This window comes from Myxine glutinosa, chromosome 6 (genome assembly GCF_964187855.1).
Source record: "Myxine glutinosa chromosome 6, kmMyxGlut1.1, whole genome shotgun sequence".
Classification (NCBI taxonomy): domain Eukaryota; kingdom Metazoa; phylum Chordata; class Myxini; order Myxiniformes; family Myxinidae; genus Myxine; species Myxine glutinosa.
In genome coordinates, this window is record NC_136266.1 from 115310724 (window position 1) to 115337620 (window position 26897).

Below are 26897 nucleotides of genomic sequence, written 5' to 3' on the forward strand. Positions count from 1 at the left end.
ATGGGGAAGGGTAAAGCAACTTTCCAGCCACTCTGTACAATACAATACTCCATGCCATCCAAAAAAGGTCTTCAGGTGAGGGGAGTAGGTGTGTGCTGGGAATGAGGGTAGGGAGTGTTAAACTTACATATGCTGGTAGCTGGTAATATGATGATGCAATATGATAGCTATCATACACACTGTAAATAGTACTAAAAGTTATCTGATATGCATCTTACTAAGAAGGAGAAATTGTGATTGTGAGTAATGACATCATTGGTGGCTAAAACTGTCAAGAGCTAATCGCTGATAGGCTGGGACTATATAGCGCTATGTATTTATTGTTACGTTTATGGGGGTAGGCAATGGAATACCTTAGTCCAGGTAGATTGTATAGGGTAGTGTGCTCTGAATGCCGCGAAGAAGAAGAAACTTTTCTGTAACTAAGTAGGGCCGGATCTTGCGTAAGTGTATATTTGTCGCCATGCGAGGGGTGGAGCTAGGTAATCAGTTAGGGTATAAGGGTAGATAGGTTCCCTGTGTGCAGTTGCCTCTGTGGTTTTCTCTTCGTTTCTTATAACACTTACAACACCAGCCATGCAATCAGCGCCTACAATTAAATAAACCACATAACTGCTCACCGGATCTGGACATTCGACCACTACGACACCACCCAGCGAATCAGCTCGATGGGCGCAAAGAGGGCCGTGAGGCCACGCCCCGAAGTATGATTGGTTAAGAAACGATGGGGGTGAGCGGGTGGTGCTCGGTGGTTGGATTGCGCGTGATGTCAGAGAGAACATTCGATCGCCAAGGAACAAAAAGGCAGAGCACCGCCATTTTTCCCTCTCTTGGTTCGGGGTTTCATAACAAGCAGTCACATTTACTCTCTTGTCCTGTCATTCATTGCGAGTGGACGCATCCTTCTCTTTCCTCTCCTTGGTGTTGGCTCATGACGGCTGCATTTTGTGCCGTGTGCACCTGGGAAGTTATGGACGGTCGGAGCTCGGTCCAGCCGAGCGAGAAGGACGTGGGAGGAGCTCGGGCCTGTTTGATTCGCGTCCGCAGCTGGCTGTGAACACGACTTCTCGCCAACACGTGTTTTCCCGTGCAGGGACGTGGGACCTTTGACGACCCCAGACGGTCAAGGAGACCAGAGCTGAGTCCCAGCTAACATTACACACATTTTTACTTTCGTTATTTTATCATCCCCATTTATACATGTGTGTAATTGTGTCTGAGTGCAGGATCCTCAATATAGGAGTTTTAGTTTTACCACACACTCTTTATTATCCTGGCATTACTTTCATTAAATCATTATTTGTTACATTTTACATTCCTTGTCTTGCCCGTTTATTTGTTGGTGGTTCGGAACCCCCCCCCCCCCCCCCCCCGTGCCGTGTCCGTCCGTCCAGGTAAGTTCTCGCTGCCCTGCACTACCCCCGCACGTGTCACTACCGCCATAGTTGAGTATACGCCTCAGAGTTAAAGCTCGCTTGGCCATCCGTCACCCAGGGGTGTTCGTCCTGGTGAAAACGACAATATTTTATAACATATTTTAGTAGCAAGGCCGAATATAATGCAGTTGAGTTCCTCCAAAGTTAGTGTAAGTATGAGTGATGTCATGTAGATATGTTTGATAAAAGGGTTATTGTCATTTTAATCACAAGTTGGAGTGGTGGTGGGGGGAAGGGAGGGTGGGTGGAGAGCACATCTGATTGAAAAATAGAAAAATAATTTGGTTTGTTTCAGAAATGTGATTAAATTATCCATTACATTTCATAGCTCTTGTGCATCTTTAATTATCATAATATGGTCAAATGAACTCTGTAACATCATAAAATGCTCAGGGAGAAAGCTATACTACAGGATAATTTGTTGGTAAAGGTGACAGATGGACAGAGGATTTTTCACTTTTGTTTGTCATTGGCCATCTTGTTTTGCTCTCACACCATTAGGCCTAGGCATGGACCATGTGAAGAAGCACCTGTTCGTTCCCGAGGGTGGAATGAGACGGGGAACTCCAAAGTTGCTCGTCGTGGTGACGGATGGGCGCTCACAGGATGTTGTTAAATCGGTTGCTATGGAAATCCAGCACAAAGGTGTGAGCTTCTCTGTGTGACGAGCTTTGGAATAATAACCATTTAAAAGGGGCTCATCTGGGAGTTCCTCAAAGTTTTCATTAAAATAGTGTTCGTTTAGAAGGAACTTCAACGCATGTGGGGTTGGGGGACGTCAGGTCCATCAAAACCTGTGCTAGCTAGTCTTGCCAAGTTATGGTTGTTTGTTAAAGCTCAATCCTTTGCTGAGCATCAAGCAAGGAAGCAGTACATACCATTTTTAATGTCTTTGGTATGATTCGGACGGGGTTCAAACTCCTCCATCCCTCCCGTAGAATCAGAGCAGACACTCAAACCCGCAGAATCTAAGAAATGTCAGCCTTCCAAACTTAGGGCGGATGCTCTAACCATTACGACACCCAGTCTGGTTAACCGCACTTTAATTTTTTTTATATGCTCTAAGACTCGTAGTGGAAATGATTCATGACACACACACACAACACACACACACACACACACACACACACACACACACACACACACACACACACACACACACAACACACTTAGACGAGACAAATACAGCCACTGAGCTTGTGGGAAGTGTCACTTCCTTGGGTACTCTGGGTATCAGTGATGTCACAACAATGGCACCTTTTTTCTCACTGCACTCAGTGGGGCATTCCTAAGGTGGAATTTCCTCCTCCCCATGGATGCCAACCTATGGGGATTGTCCATGCTCTTATCTTTTAAACTGCTTAATGTCGAGTAAGGAAGTAGTACATACTGTTTCCAAAGTCTTTGCCATGACTCGGCTGGGGTTTGAACCCATGACCTCCCATACTCGGAGGGAACGCTCTAACCATTACGCCACCATATTGTTTAATAATTCCATTTTCCATATGATTTGCTCTGTGGTTGTGCAGCCTCCTTGTTTGAAAAAGTTTACTGCATCCGTTTAGCAGTTTTTGTTCAGAGTTATACTGGAATTAAATATTTTATTACTCTGATCTTAAGTCATTGGATGTTGTGGAGCTAAGGGCTCTCTGTTTGTGACCTGCGCATGGGTCAGGGTAGTGGGGGTGGTTGTGGTAAATAAAATTGACAAAAAAGACAGGACAATAAAGTATACGATGAAGGAAAACACCTTAGTTGTGCAAGTGATATGAAATTCCTCGTAGAAAGAAATTCCTAGAAATTCCTCGTTCATTCCTGAAATTCCTAGTCGTGTCAATTTCTTGCTCCCTCTCATGCAATTTGTTTTATACCGTGTACCCCTTCCCTCCCCCTCCCCTCCCTCTTTGGGTCCTCTGCATCTTTGGGGTCCTCGGGTCTTTTCAGTCATCTAGGTATTTTGGGTCTTTGGGGTAATTTGGGTCTTTGGGTTCTACTGGGTCCTCGGGGTTTTGGTTTTTTTTTGGTGTTTTGGATTGTTTGGTTCTGTGGGTCGTTAAGGGTCTTCGGGGTATTTTGGGTTTTCAGGGACTTTTTGGTCTTCTGGGTCTTTTCGATTTTTTTGGGGGGTCTTTGGAATATTTTGGGTCTCTGGGGTCTTCATGGTGTTTTTGGTGTTTTTGGTCTTTGGTGTACTTTGAGTCTTTGGGGTCTTTTGGGTTTTTGTGTCTTTGGGGTCTTTTTCGTCTTTGGGGTCTTTAAGGGTCTTTGAGATATTTTGGGTCCTTGAGGTATTTAAGGGTATTCTGGGTCTTCGGGGTATTTTTAGTCTTCGGGGTCTTTTAGGTCTTCTGGGTATTTAAGGGTCTTTGGATCTTCAGGGTCTTTTGGGTCTTTGGGGTATTTTGGGTATTTTGGGTCTTGGTGGTCTTTATGGGTTTTTAAGGGTCTTGGGGTATTTTCAGTGTTTTGGGTCTTTGAGAAATTTTGGGTCTTCAGGGCCTTTTGGGTTTTGTTGGCTTTTGGGTCTTTAAGGGTCTTGCAGTATTTTGGGTCTTTTGGGTCTTCTGAATATTTAAGGGTCTTTGGGGTTTTTTGGTTTTTCAGGGTATTTTGGGTGTTCGTGGTATTTTTGGTATTTAAGGGTTTTTGGGGGTCTTTTGCATCTTTGTAGTCTTTTGGGACTTCATGGGTATTTGGTGTATTTTGGGTCTTTGAGGTCTTTTGGGTCTTGGGGTCTTTTCCATCTTTTGGGTCTTTATGGGTCTTTGGGGAATTTGGGGTCTTCAGTGTCTTTTAGGTTTTTTTGTGGTATTTAGGGTATTTAAGAGACTTCAGGGTATTTTGGGTCTTCGGGGTTTTTTGGGTGTTTTGAGTCAATTGGTTTTCAATGACTTTTCTGTCTTTTAGGTCTTTTGGGTCTTGAGAGCCCTTGGGGACTTATTGGTCTTCATGGACTTTTATGTATTTAACAGTATACAGGGTATTTTGGGTCTTCGGGTATTTTGGGTTTTTGCGGTCTTTTGGGTCTACAGGGTCTTCTGGGTCTTTGAGGTCTTAGGGTCTTTTGGGTTTTTGGGTCTTACTAAAATTTGGGTCTTTGGGTCTTTCTAAAATTTTGGGTATTTGGGTCCATTGGGTCTTTAGGGTCTTTTCAGTATTTTGGGTCTTTGGCGTATTTTGTGTCTCTGGGGTATTTTGGGTGTTTGGGGTCTTTTGGGACTTCTGGGTATTTGGGATCTTCAGAGTCCTTGGTGGTCTTCTGAGACCTTGGGGGTCTTTTTGGTCCTCTTTGTCATTTGGGTCCTTGGGGTTGTTTGGGTCTTTTGGATCCTCAGGGTCTTCAGGGTCTTTGGCGTCCAATGGGTCTTCAGGGTCTTTTCAGTATTTTGGGTCTTTGGGGTCCTTTGGGTCTTTGGGGTGTTTTTGGGTCTTCAGAGTCCTTGGGGTCTTCTGGGTCCTTGTGGTCTTCTTGGTCTTCATTATATTTTGTGTCTTTAACAGTATACAGGGTATGTTGGGTCTTCAGGTTATTTTGGGTATTTGTGGTATTTTGGGTCTTTAACAGTCTTCTGGGTCTTCGGGGTATTTTGGATCTTCAGAGTCCTTGGGGTCTTTTGGGGGTTCTTTGTCATTTGGGTCCTTGGGGTTGTTTGGGTCTTTTGGATCCTCGGGGTTTTTTGGGTCTTTGGAGTCCATTGGGTCTTCAGGGATTTTCAGTCTTTGGGGTCTTTTGGGTCTTTAGCGTCTTTTGGGTTTTGGGGTATTTTGGGTCTTCGGGGTATTTCGGGTCTTCAGGGTCCTTGGGGTCTTCTGGGTCCTTGGAGTCTTCTGGGTCTTCATGATATTTTGTGTCTTTAACAGTCTAAAGGGTATTTTGGGTCTTTTGGTATTTGGGGTCTATTGGGTCTTTGGGGTCTTCTGGGTCCTTGGGGTATTTTGGGTCCTCAAAGTCTTTTAGGTCTTTTAACCGGTGGACACACAGTCGTGTTCAAAGATTGCCCCTTAAAGCCCCCCACTCAAATCCCTTCTAAAGCACTACTCAAAGCCTTTAAAACCTTCCCTTCTGAAGGGGACACACACACACACACACACACACACACACACACACACACACACACACACACATACACACACACACACACACACACACACACACACACACACACACACACATACACACACACACAATGTGTTTTATATGGTGGATGTGTGTTTAATGTGCTAGCTCTTACACGAGCCTCAATTTTGTACAAAAAAAAATAAAAAATGGAGATGAAAGGAAAAGGAGGTTGGGAGAAGACAGAAGTTAAAGGAGGAGAAACATTGTGATGAGCACATTCCTCCTCCTCCTCCTCTTCCTCCTATATGCCCCCAACCCAAACCAGCACCAGTTAAACATTAGGCCTGACCAGTCGGTGCGTCAAAGACTTGAAACTTTTGCCAGCCGACCCCACAAGAAGTAGTGGATTGGGTACAAGAAAAAAAGTCAGCCATTTTCATGAAGTACATGTATCCCCTGCTTAGCGAAATGTTCACTGCAATGAATGGATTTATTTAGGCCTATTCATCACTTAACTTTTCACTGGGGGATTCATTTCTCAGAAGGCTTGCGATTAATTAACTTCTCAGAATGAAAGGGTTAAAAATAACGATCTACTCCCACCACCTCCCCACCCCTTTCTGTATGGAAACTTGGAATCAAGATTGTTTTGGTAAGTGTTACAACTAAATTAATTTTATTATCATGATACTGTAGCGGTTCCCGCTGAATGTACACAATCGCCTTGCACCTGCCAGGACGCGGCCAGGGCGCGATCGCCATGCCGGGCTCGTCCGGACGGGCCCAGACGCGCCTCTCCTGGGCATGCCCGGACTCGCTGTTCCCGGGCACGCCCGAACCTCCCGGGCACGCCCGGTCTCATCTTTCCCGGGCATGCCTGCTCTCGCCTTTCCAGGGCTCGCCCAGAGCGCCCGGGCACGCCCAGCCTCGACTTGCCAGGCCGCGTCCAGGACGCCCGGGCATGTCCAGACTCGCCTTTCCAGGGCTCGCCCAGAGCGTCCGGGCATGCCCGCTCTCGCCTTTCCAGGGCTCGCCCAGAGCACTCGGGCACGCCCAGCCTCGACTTGCCAGGCCGCGTCCAGGACGCCCGGGCATGTCCAGACTCGCCTTTCCAGGACTCGCCCTTGACACCCGGGCATGCCCGGTCTCGGTTTTCCCGGGCAAATGCCCGGGCATAAATGTGTATATATATTGCTGCCCGATAAACGGGCTTTTGAGAATACCTGAGCTGTTTTGTTTCAATAAAGCAACTCGGACGAATTCCGTCTTTGGTCGCGTCAATTCTTTCGACTCGTGTTGGAGCGCAGCTCCTTCACTGGTGACCTACCGACATGGACACGGCAGTGACTCTTAAACTGCCTACCTTCTGGGAGGCTCACGCGGCTGTTTGGTTCGCCCAGGCGGACTCCCAGTTCGCCCTGCGAGGCATCACCGCGGACGACACCCGCTTCCACCACATCATGGCAGCGCTCGGTTCCGCCACCGCGGCCCGCGCCCTGAGCCTCCTCGAGCACCCGCCGGCTGCCGACAAGTATGACGTGCTGAAGACGCTCCTCCTCGACGCTTTCGCCCTCTCACCGGCGGCACGCCCACGGCGCCTGCTCGACCTGCCCGAGCTCGGCGACACGCGCCCGTCCGAGCGCATGGACTATATGCTCTCGTTGCTCGGTGAGCACTCTCCGGATTTTCTGTTCCGCGAGCTGTTCCTCCGCCAGCTGCCTCACCCGGTACGCCTCGCCCTGGCTGGCACGTCGATCACCGATCCCCGCGCCCTTGCCAGGGAAGCCGATAAGATCTCCTCAGCGGGCCAACACATCGGCGCGGCTACCTGGAGCCTGTCGCCATCCGAGGCGACGCCCACGACGCCTGAGCGCCCTGCGCGGTTGGAGGCCGAACTGATGGTGCAACTGGCGGCCGCCACGCCGCGCCGACCGCTTCCGACACGACGGCCGGGGCCTCCACCTGACCAGGCGTGGTGTTATTACCACGCCAGGTTCGGACACAAGGCTCGGACGTGCCGACCCCCGTGCACTTTCGGCAAGTCGGGAAACGGCCGGGCCGGCGTTCATTCCCAGCCATGAGCGCCGGCCACTCGGGCAACTTGCTTTTTATTCGGGACAAAGCGTCCAGGCGGTGTTTCCTTTGTGACACCGGCGCCCAACTGAGCGTCATACCCGCCTCCGAGCAGGACAGGCGGGACGCCGTTTGTGGCCCCTCTTTGGTCGCTGCTAATGGCTCGGCCATACGCACTTTCAGCCCACGCGACGTCACCCTCTGCTTCGGCAGCCAGCGCTTTCAGTGGACCTTTGTGACCGCCTGCGTCCCCATGGCTTTGCTGGGCGCCGACTTCCTCTCTGCGCACGGGCTGCTGGTCGACGTCAAACGTCGTCGCCTTGTCAACGCCGAGACCTTCAGCTCCCTGGCGTGCACGATGAGCAGCTCCGCGCCGACTGAACTGGCGTGCGCCCTCCCGACGGCGAACGAGTTCGCTCGCCTGCTCGTGGAATTCCCGGCCCTCACGCGGCCGACGTTTTCGGCCGTCGCAGTGCGGCATGGGATCGAGCACCACATACCCACTACGGGCCCGCCGGTCTATGCCAGGGCCCGCCGCCTCGACCCGGCCAAGCTCGCCGTGGCAAAGGCCGAGTTCGACGCGTTGGAGCACCTCGGCATCGTGCGGCACTCCAATAGCACGTGGGCCTCACCGCTGCACATCGTGCCAAAGCCGGGGGGCGGATGGCGCCCGTGTGGCGACTACCGCCGCCTCAACGACGCTACCACCCCCGACAGGTACCCGATCCCGCACATCCAGGACTTTTCCGCCCGTTTGGCGGGACGGGTCATATTTTCCAAAATTGACCTGATACGGGGATACGACCAGGTACCTGTCCGGGCGGCCGACGTCCCGAAGACGGCCGTCATCACGCCGTTCGGCCTGTTCGAATTTTTGAGGATGCCGTTTGGCCTCAAGAACGCGGCCCAGGCGTTCCAGCGCTTAATGGACGGCGTGCTGTGCGACCTGCCATTTCTTTTCGTCTATCTGGACGACATCCTCGTCGCCAGCATGTCCCACGCCGAGCACCTCCTCCACCTCCGAACACTGTTCGGTCGCCTCAGCGAGCACGGCTTAATTGTCAACCCGGCCAAATGCCACTTCGGCACGACGACCATTGACTTTTTGGGCCACCGCATCACCAAGACCTGGGCCGTGCCACTGCCGACCAAGGTCGAGGCCATCACCACGTTCCCGCGTCCCCGTTCCATCAAGGCCCTACAAGAGTTCCTCGGCATGGTGAAGTTTTTATCACCGATTCGTGCCCCGCGCTGCTCAGCTCATGCGGCCCCTTTACGAGGCCCTCCGGGGCAAGCCGGCCAAGCATGACATCGTTTGGTGCACGGCCATGGACGCGGCCTTTGTGAGCGCAAAACGGGCCCTCGCCGACGCAACGCTGCTGGCTCACCCGGTGCTCAACGCGCCCATCGCCCTCACTACGGATGCCTCCAACGGTGGGCGCGGTGGGCGCCGTCCATGAACAATGGGTGGACGGGGTTTGGCAGCCACTCGCTTTTTTCAGCCGGCAGCTCCGGCCGAACGAGTTAAAATACAGCACGTTCGACCGCGAGCTGCTCGGTCTATTCCTGGCCGTTCGCCATTTCCGACACCTCCTGGAGGGCCGCCCGTTCACGGCTTTTGTCGACCACAAGCCGTTGGTCTACGCAATGGCCAAAGTCACGGAGCCGTGGTCGGCCCGCCAGCAGCGCCACCTCTCCGCCGTGTCGGAACTCACCACGGCCTACCACCCCCAAGCCAACGGGTTGTGCGAGCGGTTTCACCGCTCCATGAAGGCCGCACTCATGGCCGGCCTTCAGGACGACAGTTGGACCGACCGGCTGCCGTGGGTCCTTTTGGGCCTCCGCACGGCCCCCAAGGAGGACCTCCGGGTGTCCGCCGCCGAGCTCGGCTACGGCCAGCCGCTCCGCGTCCCGGGCGAGTTCGTGCCCGACGCTACCAGTCCCTGGTCCGCCGCACACCAGCGCTCGGACCTCCAGGAGGCCGCCCGCCGATTTGCCCCCGTGCCAACGTCCCGACACGGTAGCCCCCAGTCCTACGTCCCCCCGGCGCTTCGCACAGCGGAGTACATCTTTGTGCGTCATGACGCGCACCGGGGGCCACTGTGGCCGCCGTACGACAGGCCCTTCCGGGTCCTGCGACGGGGCGACAAGTCCTTTGTCGTCGACGTCGACGTCGGCGGCCGGTTGGACCGGATCTCTGTGGACCGCCTCAAACCGGCGCACGTGTACGTCGACCGACCACCACGGTTGGCCCTTCCTCCGCGGCGAGGCCGCCCCCCGTCTACAGTGCTCCCCGCTCGACCACCCACCACCGGATCGGACCCCCCCCACGACCCTCCAGGGGTCGCTTCGGCCGGGTCATCCGGACCCCCCTTAAATTGACCCTGCCGGTGCAGGTCGATTCTGGAGGGGCGTGTGTAGCGGTTCCCGCTGAATGTACACATTCGCCTTGCACCTGCCAGGACGCGGCCAGGGCGCGATCGCCATGCCGGGCTCGTCCGGACGGGCCCAGACGCGCCTCTCCTGGGCATGCCCGGACTCGCTGTTCCCGGGCACGCCCGAACCTCCCGGGCACGCCCGGTCTCGTCTTTCCCGGGCATGCCCGCTCTCGCCTTTCCAGGGCTCGCCCAGAGCGCCCGGGCACGCCCAGCCTCGACTTGCCAGGCCGCGTCCAGGACGCCCGGGCATGTCCAGACTCGCCTTTCCAGGGCTCGCCCAGAGCATCCGGGCATGCCCGCTCTCGCCTCTCCAGGGCTCGCCCAGAGCGCTCAGGCACGCCCAGCCTCGACTTGCCAGGCCGCGTCCAGGACGCCCGGGCATGTCCAGACTCGCCTTTCCAGGACTCGCCCTTGACACCCGGGCATGCCCGGTCTCGGTTTTCCCGGGCAAACGCCCGGGCATAAATGTGTATATATATTGCTGCCCGATAAACGGGCTTTTGAGAATACCTGAGCTGTTTTGTTTCAATAAAGCAACTCGGACGAATTCCGTCTTTGGTCGCGTCAATTCTTTCGACTCGCGTTGGAGCGCAGCTCCTTCAATACTGTCTTTATTATTAGGTAAATAATAATATTATAATGTCACTTGCAGCTAAAACCAAACAAAAAATTACAGTTCGGAAATGAAGTGTAATTTCCCCATAAGAAATAATGGAAAATGAGCTCCTGCATAATGAAAGTTTGCATAACGAAGGGTTATAAAGGTACGTAACCCCTTCATTAAGCAGGGGATACCTGTATTCATTTTAAGCGGTGAAGCTGCTTCAATATTTGGCTATGTCCATCCATCTGTCTATCAAAAAAATGACGAAGAAGAAGAACCTTTCTAACCCACTATGTTTAATTATAAAGGGCTCCAAAGGGTAATTCTAATGGGTTCTAAAGGGTAAATCTAAAGGGTTTCATTTGTTTCTCGGCTTTGCCTATCTCATACTAAAATACCAAACTGAACCGCTTCCTTCATACATGGGTGTGATTTTTTTCCGTTAGTTTAAATTATTCCCAGTGTCAAAACTATTGGGTTTTTGCATTAACCTAAAGCTCATGGAGGAGCTTGTACACAAACCACAAGCAGGCCAATGAGTATTATAAGGACATAGTGGGCAAATGCATATTGTATTTGGGATTTGAATCTGAGTTCCCCACATCATGAGCCAATTATATTCGGATTGAGATGGGAATGCTAAGCAGGCCACAACCCTTGATCTGCATTAAGAGACCTTGGATCTATTTTGCGTAAATGGCAGTACAATACAGCTCACACTTTTCACTGCTTCTGAGACATGCTTCTCTGAAGCTCTTGCTGAGACCGAATAGAAAGTTAATCTTCGTGGAAGAACATTTGACGCAACTCGTTTGACAGATCGATGCTCATGGAATGCTGCCCAATCAGTCGACTTGGATACACAGGTTGTTTACAGGTGCACATCCAGAATATGTACAGTATATAGGATTTTCATTGAGTGATGATGCAAAAAAAATTAATTAATATACTCATTAGTGATGATGCAAAAATAATTAATTATTTTAATAATAAATAATTAATTGGCTCACTAACTTACTCATCATATGTCTTCCCATTCATTATTGTGTTTCCTCCAAGGTAGTACCATTTGAGTGTGGCATTTACGTCATGATATGTACCATTTCCATGAACAGTCAGACATCTGCTCTATTACGTTTATATAAGACCGAGACATGTGTGGTGTGAGGTATTTCATTGCACCTGACGGTATTATCCCATGTAATATACCCCAGAGTATGGTGTCGTGCATCATATATGAGGGGATGAGAATCTGAGATGAACCACCTTTAGAGGCCATTTTTCCCCGCAAAGCAGAGGTTGGCCTTTTTGTGGCACCATGGTCCCCTTTTTGAAGCAATGTTTTATGGCCGGATGCCCTTCCTGCCACCAACCCTGTTAGTCACCTCTTGTGACACACAGGGAATTACCAGTGAACTGGTACTCAATTTGCCGACCCCAGAAGGATGACAGGCTGAGTCAACCACCCTGGTGTTAATTCAGCGATCGACTAGGATTCGAACCCAGGATCCTATGATCCCAAGCCGGCACCCTAACCACTAAGCCACACCAGGCTTGGGATGAGAATCTGAGATAAACAATTAAATTACCACTTTTTCCATGTTCCATTTTTTTTTAATTGTCCCTTTGGTTAATGATTACTTGTGAAGGATGCCTTGATTAAGGGTTGGACATTGTGGGATTGAGAGTTTTGGGTTAGAATGTACATGACAGATGGTGATTTATGGTTATCCTTATTTCCTATTTGTAGGCTATAACATCTTTGCCGTGGGCATTGGAGATGCCGACATGACAGAGATCCGCACGATCGCAAGCTTTCCCAGTGAGCACCACTCGTTCTTTGTTCAAGATTTCAACTCATTCCTCGAGATCCAGGAAAAACTGATCACTCACATGTGTGAAGCTGCGTCGGAAGGTCTGTATATCCTCGGGAAGGGGGGGTCTTAGAAGACAAGACTTAGGCCATGTCCTTACTTGAGCAATCAGTTGTGCAACCAAATCGCTCTAGAAATCACGCAACTTAGTCACGTGTTACTGCTTTGTCTGCATCTGCGCAAGTCTTTGCGCATCATGGTAGTGGTGGCACATAGAGATGTGCATATTATTGCTTTTCTGGTAGTTGCGCTTCCTGATGAGCGAGCCTTTTTTGTCTCATCTGTAGTCGTTCCAAATGCGATATTGAATACAGACGTGAAGGTTCCGAAACCTAAATGCTGATGATTTGTCATAATTTTCAACAATACGTCTGTCTCTTGCAATAACTGCCAAATATTTGATTGGCCTCCTCTTACCCAGTTTGCTTTTATCATTGACTACAGCCAATTGAATAAAAGGTAGGGCGTCCTCTTCTGTAAGCAACTGTGATGACAAAGATGCTCACAGTCGGTTGCAGAAATTTCCACATAGAAGCAATTCATTTTCAGACAGCAGAGGTGAGCAGCTGATCACTCAGGTATTGACCTGGCCTAAGCCGTTTGGTTGAAATGACCTGCATTTCCCTAACCGAAGGTACAACATGACCATGGCATTAATTTTGTTTTTCTCCTTGCAGTCTGCCCACCACTGTTTCTTAATGGCTACACTGTGACAGGTATGGCCTACACAACCTGTATGGAAACCTTTGGCATATTGGGGAAGCTTTATTACCCTCGCCTGAGGAGAGGGTGTTGCATTTGAGTCTGTTTGTTTGTCTGTTTGTTTGTCTGTCTGTTTGTCCGCACAGAATAAATATGATTTTCTCTGCAACCATTGGTCCGATTGACAGGAAATTTTCACCATAGGTGCAACTCCACCTGTAGAATTTTTTATTCATAATTATGACATCATAGGTCAAGTGGTTCGGCCGCCATCTTGGAAAAACCGAAAAAACTTGCACCTCTATATCTCCGAAAGCGCTAAATAGAAAAAAATGAGACATGGCTCATTGTAAAGAACTCTCCATGGGGAATAAAATATGTTAATGATGTCATAGGTGCCTCCATTATGACGTCATAATTCGACAAGTAAAAAACTTCATCCCATCAAGATGAAATTTCTTGAGCGTCATGTAGGCATAAATTTGTGGAGAAATAAAATAATGATGATGTCATCGGTCACGTGGTTCAGCCGCCTTATTGGAAAAACCGAAAAACCTTGCACCTCTATAATCTCCGAAAGCGCTGAATAGACAAAATTGAGACATGGCTCATTGTAAATAACTCTCCATGTGGAATAACATCTGTGAATGATGATGTCATAGGTGCCTCCATTATAATGTCATAATTTGACAAGTACAAAACGTACTTGGTCACGTGGTTCGGCCGCCATATTGGTTTTAACACAAAAGCCTTAAAAACCACTGAAAATACATCCTGGCAAGGGTTTGCAATCTCTGATTGCTCTTTCTTGTTGTTTGATGGTTTTATTGCTGAAAACGTGCTTGATTGAAAAGGATAATGTGTGCAGAAAAAATGTTTGGAGAAAAGTGGAGGTCGCTGATATTTGACAATAGTAAGAGGCGGGTAATGATGAAGGCACATGGCGAGCTTCCCTCCAGATGTTCAGTATAAAGAGATTATGCTGGGTAGAGACCAGTAGGCCTTCAGAGGTATGTGATGTTATTTAAGGAAGTGTATTTGTTGTCCTCGACACAGGTTTTAAAATGATGGAGCCTTTTGGGTTGATGGACCAGCTATATGCTTCTGTCAATGGAATCTCGATGCATCCAGGCTCTTTCAATGCCTTCCCAGCTTATGAACTTCATGAGGATGCATTCCTCTCACAGCCGACCAGGTACCCGTATACATACTCACCTGTACTACTGGGCTGCCAGGATAACCTCGAGATAACCTCAGCCCAGATATGAACTGTCATTTTGTTATTTCACAGGCGAGGCAAATGAACATTGTGTGCACCGTCCTTCGAATGGACATTAATCTGAGTACCCATATGGACTTTCACTCGTTCTCCTGTCTTTTTCTTGTAAACAGCGACATTCACCCACTTGGTCTGCCTGCCGAGTACACGCTCTCCTTCCTGTTGCGCTTACTGCCAAACAGCCCCACTGAACCATTCACTCTGTGGCACATATTGAGCCCCACTGCTACACCAGAAACGGGACTTACTCTGGATAGTACGTACCTCACTGACACTCCACGCTGCTTCTCCTCGAAACACTTCGTTGTCTAAGCCTCAGTCACGGTTCAACTTCATTTCAAAATTTATAATCCTCCAATAACTCAGCAATGCTTCACTCTGATTAATTGCCCAATGTTTGTTTTGATATATATATATATATAAATAACCACCTTTAAAGGCCATTTTCCCCCGCAAAGCGGGGGTTGGCCTTTTTCGGGAACCGTGGTTGTTGTTGTTTTTTGGTCCCCTTTTTGAAGCCACGTTATACAGAAACTGTGTTCAGTGTGATAATGTAGTGTAGACCCCACTGTGCTGCTTGCTCTAATAGATATACCCTATTATTAAATAAATAATTTATTGTTTTTATGTAAAGAAGAATAATAATTTATTCAAACCGACAACTTTCACATATAATGTTTTACCTGGTGTACAATATATTGTATGTCCTGCTGTCATGATCTATTTATACTATACATATCTCTGTGATCACATGTCCTCTCTGTGTCATGAGGTTATGCTGTTATGTTAAATAACAAGAAAGTTCAACCACTGAGTTGGGGCTCTGGTCTGGCACTGCATCACCTTCAATATACAAATAGTTTGTGGCAGGGCCTAAAACATGGCTGGGAAAAGAAGAACAACCGCAACATGATGCATGATGTCATTGTTTGCCTATAAATAGCTTTTGGCAACAGATAATTCATTGCAAGGTCCAACGGATTGCAATGTTTTTGAAGTTTTTGTTATTATTGTTATCAATACTGTAGCTTTTGTTCTACAGCAACTCAGCGCACCCTCATGTACTTCTACCTGGACACTGATTCGAACCTGCAGTCTCTCTCGTTCAGTGGACCCGATGTTCAGAAAATATTCTTTGGAAGTTTCCATAAGGTGAAAACATTTATTGTACATTTATTGTGTGCATGCAAGGAACTATGATCTCCACTGGGTAGTATGATGGACACCGACTGCAAACTTTTAATGAATGTGTCTCCATTCATTTATTGCCTCATTGATTCATTGTCAGTGATTTATTTATTGGATCCAGTAGCTAAGGCCTGCAAGCTTGTCTAAAGCAAAACCGCTGCATGTGCGTGCAGGTGCATGTCGCAATATCGCGGCACGATGTGAAACTCTACGTGGATTGTTCGCTTATTGATGGGCAACCATGTGTACCACATGGAAACGTCAGTACCGGTGGGCAGGAGGTCCTGGGGCAGTTTCTCAAGTCCAACGGACCCACACGTCGCTCTGCGACCGTGAGATGCACACTCAGCTTGCTCTGTTCTCACTCACTTATTGTCGTACTCAAATGCATTCTTAGACCAAACTGTTTAAGTTACGACACCCTTAACATTTTCTATGACACTGCTCACTCTTATCAGATTCCCTTAGAGTGAAGAGCCAGCGTTAGCTCCAGCTCCCAGCCTGTCTCCCTCCAGATGTCAATTACCCCGTCCCTGCACATCACACTCATTGGCACATAAGAAACTGCTGACACTTTATTGTGTTCCCTCCATCATGGTGTATCTCAGGTTACTCGGTTACAAACTCAGTACCAATATAAATTCCATCCCCACCACACACAGCTGGTGGGTACCTGTCACACCTGTCACATACCTCAATCAAAATATTCAGGCCAATCCCACGAGGTTACAGGATTGTCGATTAGTGCACCTGTGAATGAACACATTGTGCCATGAGTGGTGACATATGTGTTTATTTAGTGCATTTACTAACCTGTGCCTTCACCTGCATTAATTAATCACAAATAAAATTGTAGTCGAGGCTAGTTGTAGACTTTCCTTGAGCCTTTGAGGCCACACAAGGTTTGCTCTGTATTCAAAACGTGCTTCATTTTAAACCGACGTGCCGGGATTTGAATGGCGATGTTCTTCCTAGTAGAACAAAACAAAAATTTTACCAAACGTGTAAAGCATAAAACCTTCTTAACTGAATTATTTTGAAGGTTTCAGCTGTTAGAGACCGACAGGATGTCGCAGAGGTCGCACACTTACCTTATAACCCGACGTGACTATAAAATGTCAGGCTGGTGTTTCGCAGGCAGGAGGACATCACCAAGTGTGCCGTCCCTGGGTGTTTCGTGTGCTAGCAACAGATAGTGGACGTCAAAGTTCTAACGGTGTCCTCCAAGAAGCGTAGGCGAGCTATCATCAGCACCCAAAACAAATTACCAATTTCTGCCCTGAATGCCACCAGGAATAAGAAACCACCCAATGTAGTCGGTAGGACGGAACCTTCTTTCAGACACAATGTCAGACACTGACAGACAGACAGAGCTGGAGAGGCAGGCAGACAGAAGAGACGTATGGAAGCGTCATTTTCGATATGTCTGAGTCAGTCTGACACGAGTCCTTCACACAGTTTAACACAAATGCATTTAACTGAAGGCTGTCAGAATGGACCAAACCAAATGTGAAACCTTCCTTTGTGAATATTTCATTACCCCCATTGAAATATCCTGGAGGGCACTTTGGGAGGCCAGTAGGATGGAAACAGCGAGCTGCTGCAAATGCGATGCTGAGAATGTGTATAGTATAGAAGGAAATAGTTATACGTATTGTACAAAGGGTTCTTTGGGCCAACACATTTTTCACCACCATTGAAACCATACTTTATTGTGTTTGGTTTCATCCTGAACTCATTTTGAATGTTTTTCAGTTAAAATAACTTATTTTACATTACAAGTAATACTTGTGAGCTGGCCATTTACATATTGTTCCAGCAGAAAGGGGAAGAAGGAAAATGGGAAATATGATTAAGATATTAATCATGGAGATCGTAAAGGGGTTCATAACCAATTGAGGTGGGATTGAGAATTCATGATGGGGGGCATTTTGGATTAATATCAAAGTTTCACTAGTTTGGCACATATAATATAATGTAATATATGTACAGAGGCATAAAATATTTTGCACGTGCTAAACAGTGTTACTGATGCAAACCGTGGAGGTTATTATTACTCTGCTCTATTTTACTTCAAATAAAACAATATGTTTATATAGTAAATAGGTTGTTGGGGCTAGCAGGATAGCCAAGAGGTGTGCAAACTCACCTCTGAGCTGTCTAGCCTGGGTTCGAATCCTAGACCCGCTATAAACCGTCATCCCAGTGTTTCGCATGGAGGGCAAGGCATCGATGTGTACACTGCCCATCGAAGAATGTTAATTAAACAGGTAGAACCGTTTGCTAGCATTAGTTGGTGGTCAATAATTATCCCACGGTGTCTCTTGTGAAGATAAGGTGAGTTATCGCTGGCACCCTGAACAAGTTACAAATTCCCACGTTGACTGCTGTGTAGGCAACAAATCACCACCCTGCGCAATGAAATATTCCACCCTGCGTAACGGCACCACCAGGCAGAACAAAACCACCCAGCATAATTAAACCACCCAGCATAATGAAATCACCCTGCATAATGAAATCACCCTGCATAATTAAATCACCAGCATAATGAAATCACCCTGCATAATGAAATTACCCTGCATAATTAAATCACCAGCATAATGAAATCACCCTGCATAATGAAATTACCCAGCATATAATGAAATTACCCAGCATATAATGAAATTACCCAGCATAATAAAATCACCCAGCATAATGAAATTACCCTGCATAATGAAATTACCCAGCATATAATGAAATCACCCAGCATAATGAAATTACCCTGCATAATGAAATTACCCAGCATATAATGAAATTACCCAGCATAATGAAATCACCCTGCATAATGAAATTACCCAGCATAATGAAATCACCTTGCATTATGAAATCACCCTGCAAAATTAAATCACCAGCATATTGAAATCACCATGCACAATTAAATCACCAGCATATTGAAATCACCCTGCATAGTGAAATCACCCTGCATAATGAAATTACCCAGCATATAATGAAATTACCCAGCATATAATGAAATTACCCAGCATAATGAAATCACCCAGCATAATGAAATTACCCTGCATAATGAAATTACCCTGCATAATGAAATTACCCAGCATATAATGAAATTACCCAGCGTATAATGAAATTACCCAGCATAATGAAATCACCCAGCATAATGAAATTACCCAGCATAATGAAATCACCCTGCATAATGAAATTACCCAGCATAATGAAATCACCTTGCATAATGAAATCACCCTGCATAATTAAATCACCAGCATATTGAAATCACCATGCACAATTAAATCACCAGCATATTGAAATCACCCTGCATAGTGAAATCACCCTGCATAATGAAATCACCCAGTATAATGAAATTAACCAGCATAATGAAATCACCCTGCATAATGAAATTACCCAGCATAATGAAATCACCCTGCATAATGAAATTACTCAGCATATAATGAAATTACCCTGCATAATGAAATCACCCAGCATAATGAAATCACCCAGCAAAATGAAATTACCCAGCATAATGAAATCGCCCAGCATAATTAAATCACCAGCATATTGAAATCGCCCTCCATAATGAAATCACCAGCATATTGAAATCACCCTGCATAATGAAATTACCCAGCATATAATAAGAAATCACCCTGCATATTGAAATCACCCTGCATAATTAAATCACCAGCATATTGAAATCGCCCTCATAATGAAATCACCAGCATATTGAAATCACCCTGCATAATGAAATTACCCAGCATATAATGAAATCACCCTGCATAATGAAATCACCCAGCATAATGAAATTGCCCAGCATAATGAAATCGCCAAACATAATGAAATCACCCAGCATAATGAAATTACCCAGCATAATGAAATCACCCTGCATAATGAAATCACCCAGCATATAATGAAATCACCCTGCATAATGAAATTACCCAGCATAATGAAATCACCCAGCATAATGAAATCGCCCAGCATAATGAAATCGCCCAGCATAACGAAATCACCCTGCATAATTAAATCACCCAGCAAAATGAAAACACCCAGCATAATGACATCACCCAGCAAAATGAAATTGCCCAGCATAATGAAATTACCCAGCTTAATGAAATCACCCTGCATAATGAAATCACCCAGCATATAATGAAATCATCCTGCATAATGAAATCACCCAGCATAATGAATTCACCCAGCATAATGAAATCACCCAGCAGAATTAAATCACCCAGCATAATGAAATCGCCCAGCATATAATGAAATCACCCTGCATAATGAAATCACCCTGCATAATGAAATCACCCTGCATAATGAAATCACCCAGCATATAATGAAATCACCCTGCATATAATGAAATCACCTTGCATAATGAAATCACCCAGCATAATGAAATCACCCAGCATTATGAAATCACCCAGCGTAATGAAATCACCCAGCATAATGAAATCGCCCTTCCTAATGAAATCGCCCTGCAGAACGAAATCACCCTGCATAACTAAATCTCCCTGCAGGACGAAATCACCCTGCATGACGAAATCGCCCTGCATAACGAAATCGCCCTGCATAACGAAATCACCCAGCATAATGAAATCACCCAGCATAATGAAATTGCCCAGCATAATGAAATCACCCAGCATAATGAAATCACCCAGCATAATGAAATCGCCCTTCCTAATGAAATCGCCCTGCAGAACGAAATCGCCTTTGCATGACGAAATCTCTCTGCAGGACGAAATCACCCTGCATGACGAAATCGCCCTGCATAACGAAATCGCCCTGCATAACGAAATCACCCAGCATAATGAAATCACCCAGCATAATGAAATTGCCCAGCATAATGAAATTGTCCAGCATAATGAAATCACCCAGCATAATGAAATCACCCTGCATAATTAAATCACCCAGCATAATGAAATCACCCAGCATAATGACATCACCCAGCATAATGAAATTGCCCAGCATAATGAAATTATCCAGCATAATGAAATCACCGTGCACAATGAAATCACCCAGCATTTAATGAAATCGCCCAGCATAATGAAATCGCCCAGCATAATGAAATCGCCCTGCAGAACGAAATCACCCTGCATAACTAAATCTCCCTGCAGGACGAAATCGCCCTGCATGACGAAATCGCCCTGCATAACGAAATCACCCTGCATAACGAAATCGCCCTGCATAACAAAACCACCTAGCATAATCAAGCCACCTATCATAAATTAATCAAGCCACCTGGCATAACCAAGCTACCCGGCATAACCGAGCCAACTTGCATAACCGATCCAACCTGCATAACCAAGCCAACCTGCATAACCAAGCCCCCTTGCATAACTAAACCATTGTAACAACATTGTGATTTTGATAATAACAACTAAAGAAAACATCCGCAAGCCATGCCTTGAATGAATAATCCAAACTGAATATTTCTATCTCATGGCGAAACAGCTGTTTGTTGCTCGTGACATTGATGCTATTTGTCATCATCGTGATTTGTAACCAAAATGACTGATTAATTGTGTTGATTTGGTATCGTGTAAATGTAGTAAGTACCTCGTGCTTATGAATACACTTCTATTGGTTCTAGTGTTAAAATAGGAGCACGGACTGAAGAGACGTGTGATGGGGACACACCAGGAAGCCATATTGCTTTAATTCGCACAATGTTTCTTTATTTTTCTGCATGTAGCACATCGACCATTTAAACACATGAATGCTTTCCTTCCGACTCATTAAGTTCAAGCCATAGCACAAGCGAGGAGCGAGTGTTCGGCCTTCGCAAAATCCCAAAACAAAGACAGCAGTCACTGCGGCCTCCTTTTCATCAATCTGTTTTCCTTCAATAATAGTCCAAGTTGTGCCCGAGAGAGAAATCAAATCCTGCTGAAAGTGTGAGGGATTCGAGTAAAGCTAAATGTTTGACCAAAATAACTCTGGGGACTATAACTGTGGAATATATTATCCCTGTTTATAGAATGTTGTCTGATTAATTAGAGTCACAGACAAAGGCCAAAATGTGGGATGTCCATCTTTGTCCTTGGATGGAAATTCCAGAAGGTTCTGGCCTCTGTGCTTCATCGCTTTTTTACATTTGTGCAGACTTTTATAAAACGAAATAATTGTCTATTATATCCATCCATATCTTATCATTGTACTGTTTGTCTGCCTCTCTCTGTGTTTTGGCTTCTGTTTGTCTTCCTGCTATTGCTCAATGTAAACTGATAGGGAATTTCAATAAACTGTTTTCTAGAATCTATCTATAATTCCAGTAATCTCTGTGTGTCTGTGTGTCTGTGTGTCTGTGTGTCTGTGTGTCTGTGTGTCTGTGTGTCTGTGTGTCTGTGTGTCTGTGTGTTTGTCTGTGACCGCTGTTTCTCGACAACCACGGGTCCGATATACTTGAAACTTGCCAGGTATATTGCTGGGGACCCGAGGATGTGCCTTTTCAAGGTTTGAAATTAATCGGACAAGTACCTACCGAGCTATGTCCAAAAAACGCTTCAACCAATCAGAGAGCAGCGAGCTATCACGTGTGCCGAACCGTTAATGCAATGCAAGCGTTAATGCGTTAATGCAAGGCTTTTCTTTTTTTCCCTCTTCTCTTTCTACTTTTCCTTGCGATTAAATTGCAAACAGCCAAAATACGTTGGCGCTAATTGAATAATTGGCCATTAACACTAAAATAATCGTAACTGCGATATGCCAACTTCCGGACAGTGCAGCCTTCCCTGTTGTTGTTGTTTGCAGCAGCTGTTTGCAGCAAGGCAAGGCTTTTCTTTTTTTCCCTCTTCTCTTTCTACTTTGCCTTGCGATTAAATTGCAAACAGCCAAAATACGTTGGCGCTAATTGAATAATTGGGCATTATGTTTTACAACTAATAAAAACGAATTTGCGATTCATTCGCTTTCCTGCGCGTTTGTGTACGCGATGGCGATTTCTTTACCAAACTCCGGAAGCCGTTCGCTTTGGACCGAACCATTGCATGTAAATAGAGGGGGGGGATTGTCACCACTCGCAAGCCGTTCGCTTTGGACCAAACCATTTCATGTAAATAGGGGGGGGGATATAATTTTAGATATATATATAGTACGGGCATGCCCTAGTTACTATTAATTGCAATAACTTATCAAATACAATTTAGTTTTTATTTGTATTGTCCAACTCTCCTGTAAGATCTTGAGCATTTAATGCATTCAGAACTGCTGTGTACGCCATACCTCCGCCATGCCGAACAATTTGCATTTTGTATCCCACTGAAAGGGTGAATCTGGATTCGGACCTGAACTAAAATGTAATCACCTTCTTCTTGTCACCTAAACAACTCATGCCCTTGTTTTATCATAACTTGTCCACAACTTTTTGAGATAGACAGACAGACAAGCAGTCAGGGGTGAAAACATAACCTCTGTCCACCTTTGGTAGCGGAAGTAATAATGTCATTGAGAAATAGCATTGCACCTTTTACTTTGGCAAATCACTCTTCACTCGCATGTTTTGTGACAACCTCAGCAACAAAGAAGTTCCACAAGCCAAGGAGGGTAACGGTCATTCTTGGCTGGCCTATGTTTATCTTTTTCACCAAAACCAATGACTCCTGGTGCTCGGAATGCAGGCTCAAATCTATATGCATTTGCTCATTGTCTCTAGTATTATTCTTGTAAATCAAATGAAAGTACAGTGATGTCTGCTAATGTCTTTATCTTTTATTGATATACAAACTCCACTTTGGGACTTACATCAATGTAAAAACAATGATCAAAACCCTAAACGGAATGACATGATGTCCCAAATGGGAATCTAGGGCAATCTGCAATGAGAAGAAAGATCCAAGGATAATTTATCACATTTCCCATGACTACGTCTCGTTTTCAGCATTCTATAAACTCATGGATCCAATATGCAGGAGACGACGTTTCCAAAACCAACAAGCACCTGCTTGAGTTTTCCACGGTTACAACTGCAAATTTCCTACGCCTTCGTTTAGGAGATGTTCCATGATGCATCCTCCATTCTCCCAAAAACAGCTTTTTATATACACACTTAGGGTGAACATCAACATTTGGCCTAATACCTGTTCATGGACAGCCCTCCAGTGTGAAAACACATTTTTGGCAGACAAGGGTGCTTTCTTTAAAGGTTTGAGTCCATTTGCTGTTCTTTTAGATTTTTGACAGCAGCTTGTTGAGTAAAATGGTTTCCCTGTAGTCTAGTTGGTGGAGGGGGTTAGCATGCACCCCTGGAAAACAATTTCTAATGGGCGTTTTTATATTGGAAAATATGCCTAGAAAACGATTTGCTATGTTAGAAAGTTGTCCGGATGTCCCGCGTGCCATTTTTATGCAATTTAAGCCGCCATTATGGATAAATCTGTTATTCACCATATCTCCGCCAATATTACAGATAACTGAAAAAACAAGGTGTCTAGACCCATATTTTGAGGGTCAAAGATCATGATAAGACCAGTCTTGAAGTGACCACATGTGTCCTTGGCATGTAACATATGCAAATTAGTGCCGCCATTACCAAAAATCGAATCTGTGGTTTCTCTGTTCCTCTCTTTCTCCTTATTTTCTGTTAATTCACCCCTTTTCTTGTGTCTATTTGTTGCACTGTCAGGTTGTTGTCATTTTGCCCCTTGTCACCTCACTCTTCCATGATTTTAGATTTTGTATGTAAAATAAAGATATAAAATTCCAATTGACCTGCTAGTGTTCCCATCTGAATCCGTGGCTCATGATCCAGGGAACCAGTGTTTACATCAAATATGTGTTTGTCCATTATCTACTAATGTCCTTGTCATTCATGTAAACCTCACCGATGTCTAGTAGACATCAGTTCATACATCTATCTATAATTCCAGTAATCTCTGTCTGTCTGTCTGTACGTTTGTACGTTTGTCTGTGACCGCTGTTTCTCGACAACCACGGGTCCGATATACTTTTAACTTGCCAGGTATATTGCTGGGGACCCGAGGATGTGCCTTTTCAAGGTTTCATATTAATCGGACAATTACTTACCGAGCTATGTCCAAAAAACGATTCAACCAATCAGAGAGCAGCGAACGATCGCGTGTGCCGAACGTGGCGGGCACACTCTGCCTCGGATGGCACATTTGAGAGCGTATTCATTTATTTCACGTTTGCAAACTATGTTGGCGTTAAACTATGTTTTACAACTAATAAAAACGAATTTGCGATTCATTCGCTTTCCTGCGCGTTTGTGCACGCGATGGCGATTTCTTTACCAAACTCCGGAAGCCGTTCGCTTTGGACCAAACCATTGCATGTAAATAGAGGGGGGGGATTGTCACCACTCGCAAGCCGTTCGCTTTGGACCAAACCATTTCATGTAAATAGAGGGGGGGGATATAATTTTAGATATAGATATAGTACGGGCATGCCCTAGTATATCAAATTCAGGGCAAACGCATTACTAGACGTACAGTAAGGAAGCATGTCTACTAATGTTGTTGCCCTGAATGTGATATATATATATATATATATATATATATATATATATATATATATATATATGTCGGAATGGGACTTAGAACTTGGGACTCAGAGGACTCAGAGAAGGAGCAACGGATATATTTATTAGAACTCGTTTACACAAGCTTGCGGAAAACAGGATGTCGCAGGAAGCTCACACAAAATGACCAACACTACAACAAGATGCTCTGAAAAGGTTTGATCAGGGCTTCGATATATATAGGAAAGATAGGGGTGTGGTTTAACATCAGGACAGGAGACAAAGGGTGGACTCTCATGGCCCCTACCTAAGTCCCTGTTGTTCAATTAGTTAAGGAAGTCCGAGGCCAGGCAATGGTTTTTGCCTTCAATATCATAATCATTGAAGCTTGAAGGGAAATCATTGAGGGTTGAAGGGAAATCATTGAGGTTTGAAGGGAAAGAAGGAGATAAGGAGTAAAGCTGTCATCAAGACGGATGTTGAGAATATGGAGGAGTATAGCAACAATGCAGCTGTGGCGTGGCCACAGTATTTTTTTTTTTTTTTTTTTTTTTTTTTGTATACAAGATCGAGGCTCGTGAAAGAGCTAACATTAATCACACAAAAAGACAAACCGACACACAAAACACAAGGGGAGCGGCAGACAAGATGGGGAGAGAGGGAGAAGGACACAAAAGAGAGGGGGAAGAGGGGGAAGGACACAAACACAACATTTGAGAGCAGGGACATCGGGAGGACTTGGGGGGAGGTGGGAGAGGAATAAAACATATGAACACTGCAAGGACTCTGGGGTGAATTACCGGGGGTAGAAAAGATCAAGGTTTTCGATGGGGGAAGATAAGAGATGGTGGTGAACAGCTGTTTTAAAGACCTGGAGGGAGGAGTGGGATTGAAGGGAGTGGGGGAGTTTGTTCCAGAGGCGGGAGAAAAGGGGAATGAAAGAGTGAAGGTGAGCAGAGAGCCTAGACTTTGGCAGTTTAACCATAAGAGGGTTGCAGGCAGATCTTGTGCGACCTGAAGGAATATTGGGGGGACAGAGCACAGAGAGAGCTGGGGGAGCAAGGCCGGAGAGGAGTCGGTAGAAGACAGAAAGACCACCAACCTGCCTGCGGTGAGTGAGTGAAAGGCCCTTGGTGTTGACTACATCGCAGGAGATTCCAATGATTCTGAAAGCTTTGGCCTCAACAGCGTGAAGCTGAGCAAGGTGTGAGGCAGGAGCACCAGCCCAGAGGGGGGAACAGTATTCCATTGAGCTGCGGATGAAAGCCTTGTATGTGGTGAGGAGCTCAGGTGTGCCAAGGAAGGACTTCGCACGACGGAGGATGCCTAGTCGGCGACTGGCTTTGGAGGCCAGCTTGGAAATGTGGTTTTCCCAAGAAAGATCATGGCAGATAGTGAGACCCAAAAGCTTGAGCGACAGAACTTCTTGGAGAGGATTGTTGAGAAAGTAGATGGGAGGGTTGTCCAGTCGGTCCTTTCGGAGAGACATTGTAAGAGTGTGAGATTTGTCAGGATTGAAAGACATGTTCCACTTGTTTGACCAGTCTGTGATTTTGTCCAGGTCTGCAGAGAGTGAGGAGGCTGCAGACTGCCGATCTGAGGGATGAGGAATGGAGCGACAGAGAGTAGAGTCATCAGCAAAGAGATAGAGAGGATTTTCAAGAGAGTCAGAGAGATCATTGATGAAGACCAGAAAAAGCACAGGCCCCAGAACACTACCTTGGGGAACTCCAGCCTGAACAGGAAGAGGAGATGAGAGAAACCCATTCAGGGCCACACGTTGACTACG

At 46.1% G+C, this 26897-nt stretch overlaps 1 protein-coding gene across 5 annotated transcripts in view; it reads left to right on the plus strand.

Moving 5' to 3' along the window:
• LOC137430211 (collagen alpha-1(XIV) chain) overlaps nt 1-26897 on the plus strand; it is a 371222-nt gene that overhangs the window by 282262 nt on the left and 62063 nt on the right. For all 5 annotated transcript variants that reach the window (XM_078780417.1, XM_078780420.1, XM_078780419.1 and 2 more), the window contains 7 exons: nt 1938-2081; nt 12362-12526; nt 13163-13201; nt 14244-14382; nt 14580-14722; nt 15509-15618; nt 15828-15986. In XM_078780417.1, coding sequence (XP_078636543.1) covers nt 1938-2081; nt 12362-12526; nt 13163-13201; nt 14244-14382; nt 14580-14722; nt 15509-15618; nt 15828-15986 — 899 coding nt within the window. The remainder of the gene's footprint in view (nt 1-1937; nt 2082-12361; nt 12527-13162; nt 13202-14243; nt 14383-14579; nt 14723-15508; nt 15619-15827; nt 15987-26897) is intronic.